The following is a 19,083-nucleotide window of genomic DNA, read 5'->3' on the forward strand; positions in this document are numbered from 1 at the left end:
TCAGTGGTCTCTAAGATAGAGCACTGAAAACTCCAAGGCTGCTAGAACAAAAGCTTTGGCAAAAAGAAAACTCCACACTCGCCTACCTTAAAGTGGTAGATCTGCTCTTATTAAGGAGTACAAAATAAATGGCACAATAAAAATGGGGTCTCCTTCATCCAAGATGCTACTTTCTGTAACAATTGGCAAAGGAAACAACTTTGGGAAAAAGTTGTTTGGAAAAAGTAGCCTCACACAGAGACTACTGGTAAAGAAACAGAAAATACCCAACTACGATTCTCTTTATATAGTTTATTACAGAAATTGCAGACTGCTATCCCAAATTTTGACAGCTTGCATCAGGTAGACTCAAGCACTGCACTCAAGACTCAATCTACAGTGTGAGTATCTGAAAGTCTGGTGTGCTTTTCTGAACGTTCTGGAACATGAAAAGACAATTTCATAACCTAAAAGTCTTCTAAACTATGGGCTACACTTACCTCTGAATAGGACGCCATCAACTCAAACCTTAACCTTTTATCTACAAATATTTCCATTACTCTCAATACAAAGCTGCTACAGATTTAAAATAATATATATGCATACATACTTTCTTCTTAAAAACCTCTACTGAAACTGCCAGCAATTTCAGCAATTTTGCAGTTTTTAAAATTACTTTTAGTATTTCTTTTCTGTAGTCTATAAGAGAATTACAATTTCTGCCAATGTTTCCCCAAAAACCAACAATGAAGAGGAGTGAGGTAACAGGAAGAACGCCAACATTTTCAATAGCAATCATTTCTGTCTAGGACACAAAGACTGACTAATGGTTATTGTGAATTCTAGAGGAGGAACATTTCACCTGTTAAGACGCTAGGCATCCGACATGACCAACATTAATTCTTACTGCATTTGGTGGAAATTCTTGCAGAAATTGAGTTACTGGAGATCCAAGCAAGGGGCAATCTTTGAGCATAAGTTTGTTTTGCTTTTGCTCCTTAGTGAATGGGCTTATAATGTATTTTTATTGAGCTGTGAATAGTACCAACACTCACTCTGAATGGGCACTGAAGTCACTATAGCTTCTCTATATTGAAAGTACACAACAATTCTGAAACCTCATACATGACGTTTTTATAACAATGTGGCACATACTGATTGCTACTTTGGCTTTATGCCTTATTTGTTCAATCAAATAAGAAAAAAGTTGCCTTCCTGAAGGACCATAGCATAGTATTTATGCAAATATTTTTAAATACTGAGATTATAAACATTTTAAGTAAATTGAAAACATATACCTGATCAGATTTTAACAGCACCATTTCATCTACACTTATTCTGGCCATGTCCTGAGCAGCAGGCCCGGCAGCAATGTCAGGCATGCTAGTCTCCGATGAAGAATATGGTAATCCATGTCCATAAATATCCTCTTCATCACTTGAGGCAGATTTCTCAGTCTTACTTTCATGAGTGGTTGTTACCCATTCAGCAGTGCTAGTACTAGATTTAGCTTTGATTGCACTTTCGAAATTCCATCCAGAAAAGGAAGTGTTCTCTGAATAGACCTTCTTAGAGACATCAAACTGGAGAACAGAAGGATCTGACAGAGAACTGTTTATTACAGAGTGCTGCTGTTGGTCTTCCCTACCAGCTTCATCACTTTCTTTTGATGTCAGTGACATATGAACACCAGGCATACTGTTGCACTCCAGAAGCGCTTGGTCTGTAAGATCTGGCTCTTCAAAAAACTCTTCAGTATCCTGTAGCCTCATCTTATCCAAAGTTTCATCTACTTCACACAATGCAGTAGAGTCCTGTTGTTCTTCTTGACTTAGCCTTCCAGGACAGCATTCATCACTTGTAGGAAGCATGCTAGAATTATATTTGGTATCAACAATACTTGCCAAGTCTTCTGTGAGGATTAGAGGGGACACAGATGCTCTGGCATCTGTAACAGCGGATGCCCCCATGCCACTGTCACTATTTGGAAGCTTTTGTATGTCCACTGTATCTCCATTTTCTTCATGAATTAGTATAGTAGTAGACTCCGGAGACTGTAAGACACTGAAAGTTTCTGAACTGTTATCTTCTTGCAAGATCGTAGGCGGCTCCACACTGCACACGCTTTCCTGATCCGGAGATCCAGTACTCAAGCGATCAATGCTCCCACTCATGAGGCTAGAAGTCATGGAAAATGAATCTGCATTCAGGGAATGGGGACTGTCACCTGAGAGCTGACGTTCGTAACTTGGGGTACCTTCCAAGGCACTGTGGTTTTTCTTGGTCCCACTTTCTGTTCTCACAGAAAAAGAGAGGAGGAAGTATTATTAATAAAACCTATTAAATATTGATGGAAAATACAAAACTCGTATTTCATCACAGAAGAATAGAGCTAAATGTATTGTTGACATTTAATTTTATCACTTCACTAAGTGATACCTACAAATATCAACAAATCTTAATTGCAAAGCATTTTAAAGTTATAAGACCATCATAGTAAAGTAGAATAATTAAGTACATATATTTTAATAAACGAGAAAGCCTGGCTAAGGAATACATTGTTCAATATTTTACATAAGAGATGGGTATTAAACAATTCCAACATAAAACTGGAAGTAGAATCCATTGCTTATTACAGTTAAATTAAAAACATGTTAAAGAAATAAAACAAATACATCTAATATGAAAAAAGTAATCAACTGATTACTTTCAAAACAAGTTTTCATCTTAACGCACAAAAGTTACTTAACACATCAAAATTTTAGATTTCACGTCATAATGCAACACGGCACTTTTCACATATACCCATACTGTTCTGTGAAATATATCAGAAGTGACACATTCTAATAATCAGCAGTGGCACAGGAAAATGTTAGATTTACCTTGTTTCTTCTTTTTTTTCTTTTTCACCTTAATTGGCTTTACAATGAGTTCCTGATCGAAATCCTCAGAGCTGATGATGCTGAACCGTTGTGAGGAAGGTTGACTCTCTCTCTGGGTTTCTGAAAGTTGGTCTGTGCATATCATAAAACTAGAGCCACTGTCCACAGAATTCACTGAACTGCTCCTGCTTCTTGATTCACTTGCTACAGAGCAGCCCCTTTTTCTTGTGTCATTGTTCAAGTCTCCCACTCTATCAAAGCTTTTCTCCGAGAGCATTGGAGTTTCCAGATCATCTTTCACTAAAGAATAAGAGTCATTTTTACCAGCAATAACTGAAGGGGAAGTAACCACTTTTTTGTCTGTTTCCACTGAAGGGCCAGATGACACAGGTGCAACTACTGATAATGGGGTCAGCAATTTAGGATTCGTATCTGTTAAAGGACTCAGCAATTTTGAATTCACATCTGAAACCGACCAAAAGAAAAATAAAAAGTATAAATACTATGGTGTGAAATGAGTACAAACATAATTCTTGGAAGTTGAAAGAAAATAAATTTTACCCCATAGAAAACGTTCTAAACTTGCAACATTTAACATACATACTGTTACTTCATGCAAGTGGAACTATATGAAGTAATTTTAGCTATCAATCAAATCCCCAAAGCCTGAAAGCATGTATGAAACCTCTATTAGTAACATTCTGCATTTATGTTTATGTATGAAGAATGGTGCAAGTTTTTAGCTTGAAAGACTATTGGACACTGAAGTATCCTTTATATTCAACTTATTCACCCAAACATTCTGTATCTTGCCAAAACAAGCAAAATTTACCAGGTAAGCCACAGCAGCAATTGAGAAAATTATATTTCAAGACAACACCTTTCAACCTATACTCACAAGTTAAAAATAGAACAATAAATATTCCTTAGAAGCCTACGAGTGAAGAACCGCTTAAACAACAAAAGCTATCCCTAAGAGCTCCTTTTGATGCAAATGAAAAGTCTAAGGTTTTTCTTGTCTGATGAGTTCCCCTGAAACGTAGATGCTGACCAGAACTGGTTAAGACAGTCAACAGAAGCTGGCAGACTTTTGGTAGAAACTAGAAGGCTTTCTTAAAAACAAAAGTACCCCATTCCACGATGTACATACCGAAGTCTACTAATCTATACAAACCTATTGATGACAGTCCTTCAGGTCTACTTGAAATTCTTATTATGTCTCTATCTCCCTTTAGGAGAAAAATCTCATTGTTGGTACAGGACACAGACACTATATCACCATATCCTTCCAAGCCACCAATCAAAGCCTATAAAGAGTCAATAGAGAAAGAATTAATTGGCATGAGATTAAGATGATGTTTTGGCAAGATGAGGCTCTTTAAAGAAGCATTCACTGGGATTCAATCAACACATACAGCTACAAAATAAGGGTTTACAGAAAAGAAAGAAAGGTCAACTTTTCTAGTAATTTTCATTAGGTGTAATGCCAGGGATCTACTCATTTTCTCTATCCGAATTAGTAGCAACCAACCACTTAACTCTAACAGACAATTTAGCGAGGAAAAAGAACTGTTGTACAGTTTGATACAATTTGGATAAAACAAACAAAAACTGCTTCCATACACAAGTGGCCACAGCTTTCTCTGTACAAAACAAAATAGAACACTTGCTCTTTTGCACAAACACCAAGAACAATAGAAGAAAAGAAGAAATAGCTCCGGATATGTTCTACAGGTCTAAAACATCTCTTGTCATACATTGCTGGATTTTGGATTTATATATGCTTAGCTACAGATTCAATATTTATTATGATATACAGAAGACACCTGCATTTAAAGCTTTAGTTATATTTAATTTTTATACTTGATATATAAAATTTTGTCTGTATCAATGCAACCACAACTTGAAAAGGGAGAGATGAATCTTTCTTTGTTAAGTCTAACAATGACTTTGAATCACGCCAAGCCAGAGGTTAATTGCATGGTTAATAGCACAACTAAAAGCAGGTAAGAGAAAAAAAAAAAAAAGATTCCCACAGATTTATCTACCTGGTTCACAGTGTCTAATAAGTAGATGCTATATTCATTCCAGGTCAGCACCCATCCTTCTTGGAAAAAGCATGAAACAAGCCCAAGGTGCTTCTCTGGGGAACTACAACTTCCTCTGTCAGGTGGCTCCAAACGAGGATACAGTTCAAAAGTTTTAACTCCTGCAGCAAACATATCCTTGAGTATGAATGTGGCCTGAACAGTTCCATGAACATCTGACTTCCAGAGACGGAGCCCAGGTCTGGCAGCAAACAGTGTCATGTCACTCTGTTTACAAAGGCCCGGTATAAAACATGCTCCAAACTTGCCAGTGCTAGAATGTTAAAAAACAAACAAACAAAAAGCCACAACACTCTTTAAAATGCCATATACAAAACCATAAAATTAGAAATAATTTTTAAAACCAATGATACATTTCCAACTGCAAGTTGGGGGGGGGGGGGGGGGGGGGAACAAAAAAACAAGTGTATTGTTCTTAAATTGAAGTCAACTGTCTGAAGTACAAATTTGGTTAAGACAAGAACAGTACTTCCAAATAACAAGATTCTTCCCTCGGCTTTGTGTGTCAGACATTACATCTCCTAGACAAGTTAAGACACTCGTAATATGCCTTGACAGTCTTCTATATCTCCCCCAGAAATGTCCTAGAATACAGTTACCTTTCTCTGTTCTAGGAGAAAAAAAATAAGCAAAACGCTACCTCTACTTCCAGATATAGTCAGTCACCCTGTTGTTCAGTGCCCTGTTCCTTCATATCCAAGAAGGATAACACAATAAAAAAAAAAAAAAGTCAGAAGGTTCTACAGGTGCTCTGTGGAAGTTTTTTCAAGTCAAATTTACATGCTCGCTATATATTTTCCCTTTAATTCATCTCCAAGTAAAAGAAGAATTAAGATGTTGACTTTGTTTTTGCATTAGATACTACATCACCCATTACATTCACCTGCTTATAATGCTTGCTCATACCAAGCCACAACAAATCATGAGCAACTGCAGTAGAAGTATTAGAATTCTTTCAATTTAAACAACAGGAAAATATCTTATGAATTTTTTCATAAGTTTCCTGAAAATGCAATTGTTACATTTACAACCACGAATATCCCAAGTAGACAGAATGATCGTTTCAATGTCCAAGAACAAAAAGCTGCTGCAGTGAAATTTTATTAGCAGACTGCTGTGTATTAACTGTACTGCTTAGATAACTCTTTCTCTAATCCACTGCAAAAGCTAGAATTAACAGATGTGTCTGCATCAAGATTTTGAGAGGGTTACTTTTTTCTGGGCTGTGTTCCAACTTGCTTGACAGATTTCTCTTCTGTATAAAAAAGCACAGTCCGTTGTAAAGTAGAGACAAGTAGCACTTTTTGGTTGTAATCCAACTGGACAATTGAAGAAGTCTCTTCCAAAACAAGGCTGGAGTTGCAAATACCCTTCAGAGATAGAGGAAATTCACAAGTGTTAGACAGAAACACGATAAAATTAGGAGGATAGTTTGTGAAGGTTCCCCAACAGTCATCCAGCAGCATGTAGCTATATATGTATATATATATTTTTTTATATACACACACTAATAAAATTGCCCAGACAAATACATGGTTCTAAGCATTTAATTATCTGTTAAATATTTAAATACACATACATTCTTTCAGAAAAATCTTAAGCAGGAATAAAGGTCTCTAAAACAAATACTTACATGGTCTAAGTCTAAGGCAGAGTAGACAATTTTTCCTTTGTCATCTCCAGAGAATAATTTCATTCCATTGGGACTCCAAGCTAAAGCTGTAATGCTACTTTTGTGGATACCAGCAACATCAAATCTCCGAAGCTGTGAAACGGTATCAAAGTAATGCAAGAGTGAAGGGAACAGAAAACAGTCACAGAGCCCGTTACGTAACTCAGGCTGATAACATCAGAGATCAAGCCCCAAAACGAAGATTGAACACTAGGTACCTTGTCAGTTTTTACAAATCAGTAATGTATATTTGATTAAATTTAATCTTTTGTGATGAAAAACATGTTGTAAGACTAATACTTTTCTAAACCTAATATACAAAGTCTAGAGCATATGCACAAATACTTCACCAGGAAGTATTCACTATAATGAAGAATCACCTAATCATCTAGTGGGACTCACCACAGAAGTTTAACCAAACTCAAAGATTTACCTGTTTGTTTCTTCCAGGCAATGAAGACACAAGCTGAAAAACTGCAACCCGCCCCGACGCTGTGCCAACAGCAACGAGATCATCGAAACAACTCAACAGCTTTACGAAAGTAATAGATTCACACTTCCCCTGTGGGAACAGCCAATATACAAAACTTGCTAAGTTATGAAAGGCAGAAAATAGCTGTAAATAGCCACTCAATTCTGAGTGACTGAACACTGTTAAAAGTTTCATTAGAAGTTAATGTACCTCAAAATTGTATTTTTTCATCTGGTTTAAGTGCCTGCAGTAGAGATAAAGCATTCCAATGCTGCTCCCCACGGCAATGTAGTCCCCATTGGTATCGAGTGCTGTGAGGTACACCACTATCGAGCGGAAGCCTTTTTGGACCTTTGTCGGAATGGCATTGAGAAGATAATATAAGGGACAAAACTCCTTGAATGTAACTGATGAAGCCACCGATGCCATAGCAAACACTGGTATCAACACTTTTAAGGTTTAAATAAGCACATCTGTTTCACCACATAAGGAAATCTGAAAAACAAAAATCAAAATTTAACACTAACTTCTCTGAAAAGAGAAAGCGGTTAGCAGAATAGCTGTCCCTTCGCAAGTAGGTACGCAGAGACCGAGCAAGTTGGTATGCAGAGATTTTCATTCTTTAGGAAGAAAATAAGCAAGTTAAATTCTAGAAAATGTAAGTCATTCTGCAAATACGAGCACAATTATTTCTTAGACTCAGCACATCAACAGGTGGATGGTAACTACTAAACATGGGATAAGATTTTTTTTCTTGCAGTTATGAGCTTTTCCAAGTTGAGTTCAAACAGATTATTTATTATCATTTAGCTATTGAAGGAACTGCCTGCCACTAAACGATCCATGCAGCCCATTTCTTTATCTGTCTGTAAACTCTAGCCCCAAACCTTGCAGTGCTAAATCTTCAGTTTGCATCAAAAGTAGCATAAGCATGGGATATTCACAGGATAAGAGAGCAAAATGACTGAAGTGTCAAACTTTTACGCTCAAACCCTTAATTCCCACCCAGCCCCAAGGAAAATCTAAATGAAAAGCAATAGTTACTGAAGCTAGTAAGTAACCAGATAGTAAAAATAGCACGCTAAGGAGGAGAATGCAAAAATGAGGGAATTTCTACTGTGACAAAGATATTCATATAGAAATTTAGAAAGATAGTGAGCAAACAGTAAAAGAAACTGGCTTTACAAATAAAGGCACTATATGCCCATGTTTCCTGTTACAGCCAAGTGAATAACTTCACATTGATGAGTGGCACTACGCATGCATATGGGAGAAGTTTGGTATCTTTCTGAGAAAGGGGAAACAAAGGTTGTATTTGCCCTTTTCCATAAAAATATATACGTATAGCTCAGTGTAGTAACAATGCACTGGCAACTCCATAAAAATCTGATATTTTTCTGAGGTACACAAAATATTAATTACAACCATCGATGTTTCTCAGGATGACAACTTTGACAAGAAAGTTTTGCAGCAGTTTGCAGCAGTTCTCATAGAAAGAACTGAACTGCATAGGAAGTTTGCAGCAGTTCTCAAATAATTTTAGAACATGGGAAAGAAAGGAAACCTCTATTTCTTGAATTTTATTTTACCATGAGCTGGTCCAAGTAACAGAATGCTTTAGAATCTGTGAAAAATAGCTGCAGTTTTCTGAGACAATGACTGCAGATTTCTGAAAAGAAAAAAGCTTTCTATGCTCATTTAAAAGTATAACATTGAATATTTTGTTAAGCTTCTGCAAGAGTTATAACTTAGAGAAATTTTTTTAAAAAATATCAAATTTAGTTGAGAAAAATTTCTAAACATTCAGAAATACTTTGCAAAGAATCCCTACTGCAATTTGTGTGCTACACACTATTGTAGCTAGTTAGTATTTCTCCAAGGATGGAAAAGAGTGTTTGGCAGCCTCACAAATTGCTTACGGTGATATCTCACCTAAAAAGCACACACTTCTTTAATATCTCCATTACTGCAAAAAGCTTGTTTTAAAACTGTTACTTCAGTTATTGTGCAAGAGGATTCTGCATGATGGCTTTGGGCCCTGCAATACTTGCTGTCAACATATGATCCCACTAAATCCAAAGGGATTATTACTTGCATGACACTACCCATTCAGGCCCAAGTTAGACAAGACAGCAGCAATACAGGCTGGTTGCTGGACTCATATTTTAGTTGTGTCACAAAAACAACTAGGGAAGAAGCTTACAGCAGTTATTAGATTATCTTAATTGCTGCGATAAATTTTACTGCTTGCTAGAGCTTAGACATAATGAATTCTACTCTCCTCCCATGTTTACCAGCTGTCACACCACCTATTTCATAAAAATACCATTAGGGCCGGCTGATTCACGTCGCAGCTGGTTTTCTATGAGAAGTTCCTCAAAAGGTTGTTTATGAGTTACCAAATAATCAAAGTGCTTTACCTTTCTTTTTCGATATTTACACATATCTTCTCTTTCCTATCTTACATTTTTAAGATTCCTGTCCTTTCCTTTCGGATTTAATACTTTTTATATACGGTAAATTAAATTTAAAGTAAGCAAACAAAAAACCCAAACCACTGCTAAAGTCTCGTTTGCTGTTCTAACATGCTGCTTTGCCAGTCTAACAATTTTACTGGTTGCTGGTCTTTTCTCACTAAAATACGGTCTTTGTCCTAAGTCTCATGTGTATAAGTCTTCCTCTGTCTAGATCTCAACTGCTAACACTCCCCAGCTACCATCTCATGAATTTCACGTATTTTGTCTTTTAACCCTGCTTTGTCACTCCTAGAATTCACATCTATCATCTTCCCAAGCTGCTGTCATAGTTTGAACCAACTCCTGTGTCTTGATTGTCGAAGATTCCTCCAGTCCTCAGAATCTATTCACCATCTTCACTTCCATCATTCATTCTTACAGCTTAACTACAACTATTGAAAGCATAGTAATTTATTAAAACTATGGAATTATGGAAAAAATGGTACCCAGAAAAGGCTACTTTTCTTTCCTGTATAACAACTAGACCTGCAACCTGATTTTATTTATTTATTTATTTTAAGTTTGCTCTTAACTAACATTAAGATTTTCTTGATGATCTTGGTTTTTTTTCATAGAAAACTGAGAGGAATTACTTCTCGTCATATATTTTTTTAAATGCTGCCAGATTAGGGTTCTCACTTCTCATAATTTATGTGCAATTCTACTTAGATCTTCTCTGATGGCAAAGCTTTAGAAAACTAATCTTTTTCTCTCTAATCCATTGAACCTGTACAATCAAAAACATATTCATAAATTACAATTTCTTGCTGTCCCGCAAGTCACTTTCGGTCTGAGTGATTAACAAGTTACTTTAAGTCACAAGTCACTGTAAAGTAACTTTCACTTTACAGACTAACCAAACATTTGTCCTATTTGCATGAAAACATGCAACTCAAAGCTCAAATCATCACTTACTCAAAATATTGCTAATAAAATCATTTTATCGAGCAAAATAAATGTATGAAGGACTAAAGAAGTACAGTGTGGCCTTTACATTCACAGATTCTGAACAAGAGCTATGATTTTCCTCAGCTTTTAAGTTGTGTCTTTAACATCTCCCCAATCACATTTGTATATGATATGTAGTCTCTTTTTCTTCTTCAGAAATTTCAGGATTGTGCTTTTATCTGTTTTTCCAACTTATTTAATTGAAGGCAAATAGTGGATATAATCTATCTTCTCAGACAGATTTCGGAATTGGACCTGCACATTCAGTGTGTCAGCAGTGATTATTCTGAAGGACAGAAAAGCCATATAGGGTAAATCAGATTGTGCTAATAAGATCTCCTGCAGCTGAGATCAAATACAGCAAAATATCTTATGCTACATTTAAAAAAAAAAGAAAAAGGAAAAAAAAACAGCCTGTCTTTTTTAACTCACGGACCACAATGAGCTTTTACGCCCAAAGAAAGCTTTTTTTTTTTTTTTTTTTTTTTTTTTTTAGTCTCAGAAACAGAACGGGGCTCAAGGCTGGCTACCAGACATAACTAATGTGAAAGATAATCTTGTGGTTGAACAAGTACTTGGTGGACAGAGATTCAGTTTCAGCTTATGCCACAGATTCACCATACGAGGCAGAAGTTGTCATTGGTTTTTTTCGGAGCACAACCTTCCTCTCTGTACAAGAGGCACAGCAGCTCTTTTTTATTTCTTTCATGTACCAAATTAAACTTAAGCTTCTCAGACAGCAGACGAATTTATATGTACAACCTACACTTAACACAACGGTCTCATCTCAGCTAGATCCTGTAAACTAGAAAATAAGTAGCTACATTTTCTGATACATTTCCTAATTTTAGCCACCTGACTGCCACATCTGTTAGGAGCTCTAGGCAGAGCAGCAAAGTTTTAAGCCTGTTGCCCAGCTTGGAAAGAACAGCAAAACAGTTGAGACATTCCTCCAAAGTTTTTGAAACAAATAGCAAGATACAGGAGAGAAAAAGTTAGCACCTTACTCAATTACAGGCAGGCAGAACTCTGCTTTCACAGAGGTGAAAGCAGGTAGGTGACCAGCTCGCACACATATAGACACTACCCAAATCAGCGTGCGCCTAGCTTGAGGCTGGCCATAAGTTGTTCTAGTTTTGGTGCAGGGGAAGTTTCTGTAAAAACAACAACAAAATTAGACTATGGGCTGAAAGGCTGGACAAGGAAAGATCTGGGGTCACACTCATGTGCATAAAGGAAATATGGGGGCATAAGAAACTAAACTTTGCTGGCTCTGTTAAGTGCAGAATACCGAGTTTCTCCACCAACCAACCAAGCAAACCAGAAACAAAACAAAACCCACAAGTTTGCCCTTAAGGGACATTTCTTTATTCTGGCAGGTACTTCAAAGGGCTCATGTCAACAGTGTCAGCTCCAGCCGCAGTGGCTCGGACTCTCGCCGCCCTGATGCGTTTCTGCTGCGGGAACCCCCCAGGAAGATGCTCGTTCTCCATCACTGAGGGGCTGAAAACTAAGATTTCTAGCTGGGCTCTCCGCGCTGATTCGCCTTAAATTCGCTTCCTTCCAGTTCGGCCAAGGCCCACGTCGCGGCGGCGAGAAGTTTCCCCTCAGCCCGCGCGGCCCAGCCCGCTAACGGCGACCGTCACCGGCAACCGTTAACGGCACCTTCACCCCCCGCCCCAACGTCCCGCAACGGCCGTTAGAAGCCGGTCGCGCTCCCGCCGCCGGGCAGCGCCGTTACCGCCGCCCCGACCCCAGCCGCCCCCTTCGCCTCGCAGCGGGGCCGAGGCGGCTCCGTACCCTCCCCAAGCCCCAAGACGGGGGGCGGGAGCCGGCCGGGCCGGCGGAGGCGCCTCTGGGGCGGCCGCAACAGGCAAAGCGGCGCCGGGGCCGGGTGGGCCGGACTGCGGCGCGGCCGCTCTCACCTCCTCAGGGGCTCGGCGCGGCCATGGCTGCGGGCAGGGAGGCAGCGGGAGCGGCGGCGCCCAGGCCCTGCGGCGGCCCCGGCTGCCTGCGCCGCTCGCCGGGGCGGGGCCGGACGTGCGCGCGCGGGGCGGAGCGGGGCCGCCATGGCGGGTGAGTGCGGTCCGCGCGCCCGGCGCCTCCGCTGCCCCCCGCGCCGAGCGCCCGGGGACCGGGGAGAGACCGCGGCCCCCGCGGAGGCAGAGGCGGCTGCCGGAGCCTCCCGAGCTAGCGACAAAACGGCCGCGGGGAAGGGGAAGAGGCCTCGGCGGCCCCGGGCCCGGAGGTGGGGGAAGCCGCCGTGATTGCTCGTGAATCCAGGGATGCCAGGGAGCCCAGCGAGCCTGAGGGCGCGGGGCTAGATCGCAGGGCGCCGCAAAGCCTCTGCTGCCTGTGTAGTGGTGGCTCATCCCAGAATAGACCTGGTGCTTCGTGGGGTTTTCTTGCAGGTAGTAGCCAGGTTAAGACATACAGAGTTTGATTTTATGATTAAAGATGGTTGAATGTGTGCAGATTCCATTTTGCGTCAGTCTGTATTCTGCAGTAAAGCAAGGAATCGTTAAGACATGCCTGCTGCCCAGCAGCGCGCTGGTTTGTTGCTATATGTTCTCAAACTCTTCAATTTTCTTTATCCTCTTACATAGCAAAGAGTCCTGCTGATGGTACCCCGAGAAGACCTGTCTTATCGGTCAGTGCAAGAAAGATAAAAGATAATGCGGCGGACTGGCATAATTTAATCATGAAATGGGAGAGACTGAATGATAATGGATTTACTACAGCAAACAAAATTGTCAACATGAAAATCAGTGAGCAGTAAGTATGCCAGTGATACCTGCAAGTAAAGACAGAGCAGAGGTTGCCTTTATTGTGAAATTAGTCTATGAGTCTATGCCCTTTACTAGAGGGCTTTTTTCTTTATTTCTTTATTTATTTTTTATTTTTTTTAAAGAAAAGAAAGAATATGTCAGAATGGATCAACTAGTTCCTGGATCAAGCTAAGCAGTTGTACTTTTTGGTTACATAAAATATTTAGATTGAAATAAGATTTAAATGTCTTATAAAGATTAAGATAATCTCATGAGCTAATGATATTTGCAAGAAACAAGAAATGTAATGAAATTTAAAGTTAGATATAATGGATATTTGAAATACATAACAGAGCTAGAATGAAATATATACAGGGCAAGAATGTAATCCTGTCATCTTTACTTATGTGAGTTCCCCTACTCTCCCATGTATTTACTCTGAAGTCAATATTATCAGTTTCCACTAAGGTTAAGAGTTCAGCAGATTTCAAATAAGAATCAATGAATGACTTATGTAGACAAAAAGTTGTTACAGCAGTGAAGATTTAACAAAAGCAATACTTTTGATACCATCTTCAGGAAAAGGAAAACCTATAACTGACAGGATTCTAATGGATAAACTCTAATATTTTGCTGTAGAGCTGTCAGATCTTGCTTTCCCTCTGTCAAATTTTACAGCTTCTAGGGGAAAGTTATCAAGATAGGACATGATACGTGCCAGCACCTTCCCTACTTGCACCTCACAGCCAAGTATCTGTGCTTAAGCTGTCAGCAAAGGTGCATTTGTGGAAAGGTACCAGGCTGTCAGCTGGACCTGCCAAAGCCTGGGCATACGTTGTACCCTGTCACTGTGAGTAGTCACTATGAGTAGCATGAGCAGTGACACAGAGTAATTCAACATTCCTCTGGAAGTTATGGCACCAGCTCAACGGATCTCTCATTGCCAGATAGGTCACTTACCTGCTTTCATGTAGGATTTCTCATGCACAGCTTGTGTGAGAGACATTGTGCCAATGACGGGGATTTTAAATCTCTACATCTCAGTAAACCTGTATGCAGTGATTTGAATTGTCTTGTGCTTCTGTTTTAGATTTCAAGATAACAAATTGGAGATAGCCTGTGATAACAGTGCCACAGAGTCTGAAAAGCCACCTGCAAAGTACAATGAAGAGCTGGATAGCTGCTGTGCAGAATTGCTTGAGACCTTTAAGCATATGGTAATTCTTGTTTTGTGATTTTGATCTGTATTTTCCAAGTATGACTTAGGCCAATGACACTGAATGTTGTAAACAAAAAAGTGAGATTTTTAATTATACTTCTTTGGCTTCAAACCTGAATGATTTTAAGTCCAGTGTGCTCTGTTTATTTGCTCGATTGGTAAATCTGAAAGTTGGTTTTACATCTCCTGGCTATAGCTTATTCCTTCCATCATAGTGTCTATGTAATGTGCTTTTCTGAAAGAGAGTCCATCAAAGATCCATTCTAAAATTGCAACTTCTGCCTTTTTCTCGTCCTGAATAATTCCTCCATTTAAAACAAGTTTATTCCTGCTTTCCTAAAGCAAATTTGTCTCAAATTCTGTTCTCTGTGAAAAATATACTGGCAATTTGAGGGGTTTTCGTTTGTTTGCTTGTTTGTTTTTTTCCTTGAGGTAAGTGTTGCATTCAGCCTAGCAAGTGGGTTGATGCAGTTTTTCGTTATTTTTCAGTAATAAGATTATGAGCAGTCTGTGTTAGATTGGATACTGAATGCAGTTGCTACATACATATTTTATTTTTCATTTCTCATAAGCATATACTAGTTTAAGCATTTATATAAATATCTGTATTTCAACTTCTTGACATAAAGATACTGTCTTCAAGCTCCATTTTGTTTCCGAATATTAAGCCCCTTAGGTGACGGCAGAGTCAGGTGAACACAAAGGAAGTGGACAGTGACCTTCTTTTCACAGCAAGCTGCTAAATGAGCCTAGATACATTCTCAGTCATAGACTGAGCTGCTTTTCGCAGCCGCAGCTGATCTTTAGAAATGAGACTTAAGTCCCATTGGCATGGCAGCATTAAGAAGCATGTTCTTGCAGGGATTGTGTTGCACCTGTTCTTTCATATGAAGTTTGATGTTCTCCCACAGTATTAAATTGCTATAGGAGAATAACTAGAGAGGGGAAAAAAGAGAGAGGACTTTAATTTCTACATGGGAAAATAAATATGCAAAATCAGTCAGTATATCCTGTCTGTAGTGTTTGGAAATGTAGGGTATCTCATGTTAAATCTGTGTATATATAAATTCTGTGGCTGAAGCTATCAAGTGAGAAATATTGTGTTTAAATAGGGTCTTCAGAAATTATGTGCTATAAAAAATGTTTAAGATAAAATGTTCCTTAAGTGTTCATTAACATCTTTGTTATTATCAGACAAAAATACAACTCAAAATGGAAAAGCTGTGTTCAACTACTAAAGGAATCTGTGACTTGGAAGCATTCCACCACGGAGGTGGGAAATGTGCAGCGCCGCTGTTTCACACGTGGCCCACACCGTACTTCTGTAAGTAAAACACCAATCATCGTAGCTGAAGCATTGCGTCCCTCACGTAACCTAATTCGGAAGACTGAAAAATAAACCCTTTTGTTTGGATATCTGTGTTTGTCTGTGGGTGAGGGAGAAAATAAATGAATCCTTATCTTTTATGATGGACTAATTAATAAACATATGAGAGTGTCACTGGTCTTAGGGTTACTGCTGCTCTTATGAACTGTTGGGCATTGTCTGACATACAGCATTTACAGACATAGTTAAAAAGCCTGATCCAGTTAAAACTAAAGCTGCCAGCAACTTGCGGTGTCCACAATGAACCAGCCATGTCTTTTGTAAAGAGACATGCTTGTAACGTGATAGGATTAAGCTATAGTCTATGCATTACCTTGTTACTTGACACTGAAATTACATCCTTGCATGCAAAGAGCAAAAGAAAAATACCTCTGACCGCAATGTTAACCAAGTAAAGAAATGTTCAGTTACTCTCTGCTGATAGGGTTCACTTGATGGCAAGAAATAGGCTCTTTTGCTCTTCCAAAAATTTAAGAATGACATGAAGTTGCCAGACTTCCAGTCTGTGTGCTTCCCAGTCTGTGTTACTGCAGTTTTAAAGCTGTTTGAATTGGAGAGGCCTGACTGCATGCAAAATGACTGGAGCTTTGGTGAAGTGGAACCTATTCTTTTGTGCAGCCCTGTTCCTTACTTCACTACCATGAGTTAGCAGCAATCGTGTGCATTGATTTCTGCCACCTTAAAAGGGTGACCGTGACAAACGCAAAAGTATCGAAACAGCCATTGAGATTGAGTCATTTAGTGATGCTCTGTACTTCTTGGATGACTAATTCACCCCCAAAATAGTAATGGCTCTGTCTAAATAAGAAAAACAAGATCAATCTGTCATTAAAAATAAGTCGTTTGGTTCTATTTTAGAATGTCAGATAATTAAAAAGATCATTATATAAATATATTTAAAAGCTCCTACCAGCATTACTCATAAAACTAGTAACAAAATTGCTTTTTGCATTAGGCTTTTAAGTTTTGATCTGTTTTATTTACCATTATTCTTCACTTTAATGGTATCATTTACATGACTTGCATGATCACTAGATCTTGCATTCCTAAAGTGCATGACAGCATGTGAAGAAAACCTTACATTAGCTAAAATCATAGTGTCTCTAAAATACGAAGTTTTTTTTTTTTCAAAATAGCTTTACAAAATTTGAAGACCAAATTTCAGTTATTTAAAAGAATGGCTGTAATTTCTAATTTTACAGCAAATTTTGAGACCCAATACTACTGCTTATTTTAGAATTAAAAGAGAGATTTTTATATAAAAAACAGAAGTATTTAAAAATATGTACAAAAGATGAGGGAAATGTATAGTGTTTTTTATTTCAATCTGCAGGGTGTCTGAGTGTAAAAAAACAGTGGAAGATCTTGTATATCAAGTCAAGGGTTTTTTAATGGTAACAAAGCACAAATATAATTGAACTTTTAGGGAACTGCTGATCTGTTAGGATTAATGTGCTTGGTTTTTCAATCCCTTTTAGATGAGGTCTCTCTGAAGCTCTCTGAAATGTACAAAGAGGAGCTACAACTCAAGCAAATAATTGTACAAGATATTGCTCATTCTGCTGACCAGGACCTGTTGATGGTCTATTTATCGTCATGGTTATACCAGCCTTACATTGAGAACAACAGCAAACTGCTACTAGAAGCCATGCTGCTGGAAACGGGACACAGGCCGTGCTAGAACTGCAAATGCTGCTTGGCTTGTTTCTGAAGAAATGGCAAGTTTGCAAGGCTCACCAAGCACACTGAATTTTTGTAAAAATTATTAAAAATATTTTTCTCTATTTGTACTTATTATGTTGTCTCAGCTAATATATTTTTTTTCTGCATGAGACGATCTCTTTTCAGTTTGCTTTATCCATCTAAAGTTTGTTTGGCTGTGATGCAGCCGTCACGTAAATTTTTCCCATGACGTTAAGTGCTTTGCATAGCTTGTCATCTAAAAGAGAAGTATCTGCTGTGCAGTTTGTAGGAATGTCATCTGATGCTGTTGTTGATAGTTCGGTGCGTAGTCTGAGAAGTTGCTACAGACAGAAGTGTGAGTCCTGGTTTGGCTCGATTACACCGTCACTCTTGAGGAGGGATCCCAGGCTGAACCAGTACATTGGGCTGGTTTAGTACAAGGCAGTAGGCCTTACCATTATATAAGCCATTATCTAAAAAGATTTTAGCTCTTGTAACCTTTGTAATCTTCTTCTTTGGAGATGTTTCATGAAAGCTTCTATTGAATAAAAAAGAAAAGCAGACAGTATTAGACACTATTGTTTGCTTCTTGTCTTATTGTTTGCTTCTTATCATAGAGTTCAGTTAACCTTTCCTTGGATAACTCTTGCCCATTCAAAGGAGAAAATACTCAATGTGAGCATTACCTGCATCTTTTGGTTTGCAGTGTACGTAAAAATTCATGCTTTTCTTTTTGCTGCTACTGTTCAAGTATGAGGCTCTGTCTTATGTGGCAAGGAGAGTAGATAATGTGTTTATGAAAAGCTGGACAAAGCAAATGCTAAACAGAACAGAATTCACTACCCTTATTTGCTTTCTCTCCTAAAGATGTGATAATCATTGTAGCATACCATGGTGTCAAGATGGGCAATGTGGAGAAGTTGTTAAAGTTACCAAGCCTTAATAACTGTTAGCTCTTCTTGCAAATTAGCATTTTTCAGAGAAATGTATTACAAGTTGGAAACTACCTAGCTAAGCATTTGGACAGTTTAGTTAAATCCCTAGTGCACAATGAATTTAGCCCTTCATCTTAGTTCATTATGCTTGATGATCCACATTCCTCCTGTTCACCATTGCTGGCTGCCTCTGTGATCCCCTAGCACAGACACGTCATTTCATTGCTTCTGGTCACCCTTTTTGCACCATTACGTAGCTCTGCTAAGTGCCATTGACTCATTCCTGTGCCCTGACAAATGCTTACTCTTCCTTGAGTCTTTCCTGGGGGAAAAAAAATCAACTAGAAGACACGCATGAAAAGCATACCACTGAGAAAGTGGCCACAGTCCCTGTGGTTTGACATTAGAAATATCTAATTAAGAGACAGAGATGTGGGGCAGTTGGGTCACTCTGCTAGTTTGTATTTGAATTTTGATATGTGTTGCCTGCAATAATAGAGCAGAGACATGAAGT

At 38.7% G+C, this 19,083-nt stretch overlaps 2 protein-coding genes across 3 annotated transcripts in view; one reads left to right on the plus strand and one right to left on the minus strand.

The window, feature by feature from the left end:
* Positions 1–12,595, minus strand: part of TECPR2 (tectonin beta-propeller repeat containing 2) — a 38,492-nt gene extending 25,897 nt beyond the window's left edge. For both annotated transcript variants that reach the window (XR_015914389.1, XM_088539643.1), the window contains exons 1-9: positions 12,503–12,595; positions 7,324–7,608; positions 7,075–7,203; positions 6,603–6,734; positions 6,182–6,339; positions 4,910–5,222; positions 4,036–4,168; positions 2,862–3,326; positions 1,278–2,272 (exon numbers count right to left, since the gene is read on the minus strand). Coding sequence is in view for 1 of the 2 variants with exons in the window: in XM_088539643.1 (XP_088395769.1) it covers positions 1,278–2,272; positions 2,862–3,326; positions 4,036–4,168; positions 4,910–5,222; positions 6,182–6,339; positions 6,603–6,734; positions 7,075–7,203; positions 7,324–7,542 (2,544 nt within the window). In the remaining variant the exon portion in view is untranslated. The remainder of the gene's footprint in view (positions 1–1,277; positions 2,273–2,861; positions 3,327–4,035; positions 4,169–4,909; positions 5,223–6,181; positions 6,340–6,602; positions 6,735–7,074; positions 7,204–7,323; positions 7,609–12,502) is intronic.
* Positions 12,596–12,646: 51 nt separating this feature from the next.
* On the plus strand, positions 12,647–17,741 carry CINP (cyclin dependent kinase 2 interacting protein). Its single transcript, XM_088539750.1, has 5 exons — positions 12,647–12,653; positions 13,184–13,352; positions 14,436–14,562; positions 15,759–15,888; positions 17,430–17,741. Exons 1-5 carry the CDS (start codon positions 12,647–12,649, stop codon positions 17,630–17,632), a joined length of 636 nt encoding a protein of 211 aa, XP_088395876.1. The 3' UTR covers positions 17,633–17,741.
* Positions 17,742–19,083: the final 1,342 nt, after the last annotated feature.

This window comes from Tinamus guttatus, unplaced genomic scaffold, assembly GCF_059628265.1.
Source record: "Tinamus guttatus ecotype Peru unplaced genomic scaffold, ASM5962826v1 Tinamus_guttatus_pri_ptg000048l, whole genome shotgun sequence".
In the NCBI taxonomy this organism is placed as follows: Eukaryota; Metazoa; Chordata; class Aves; order Tinamiformes; family Tinamidae; genus Tinamus; species Tinamus guttatus.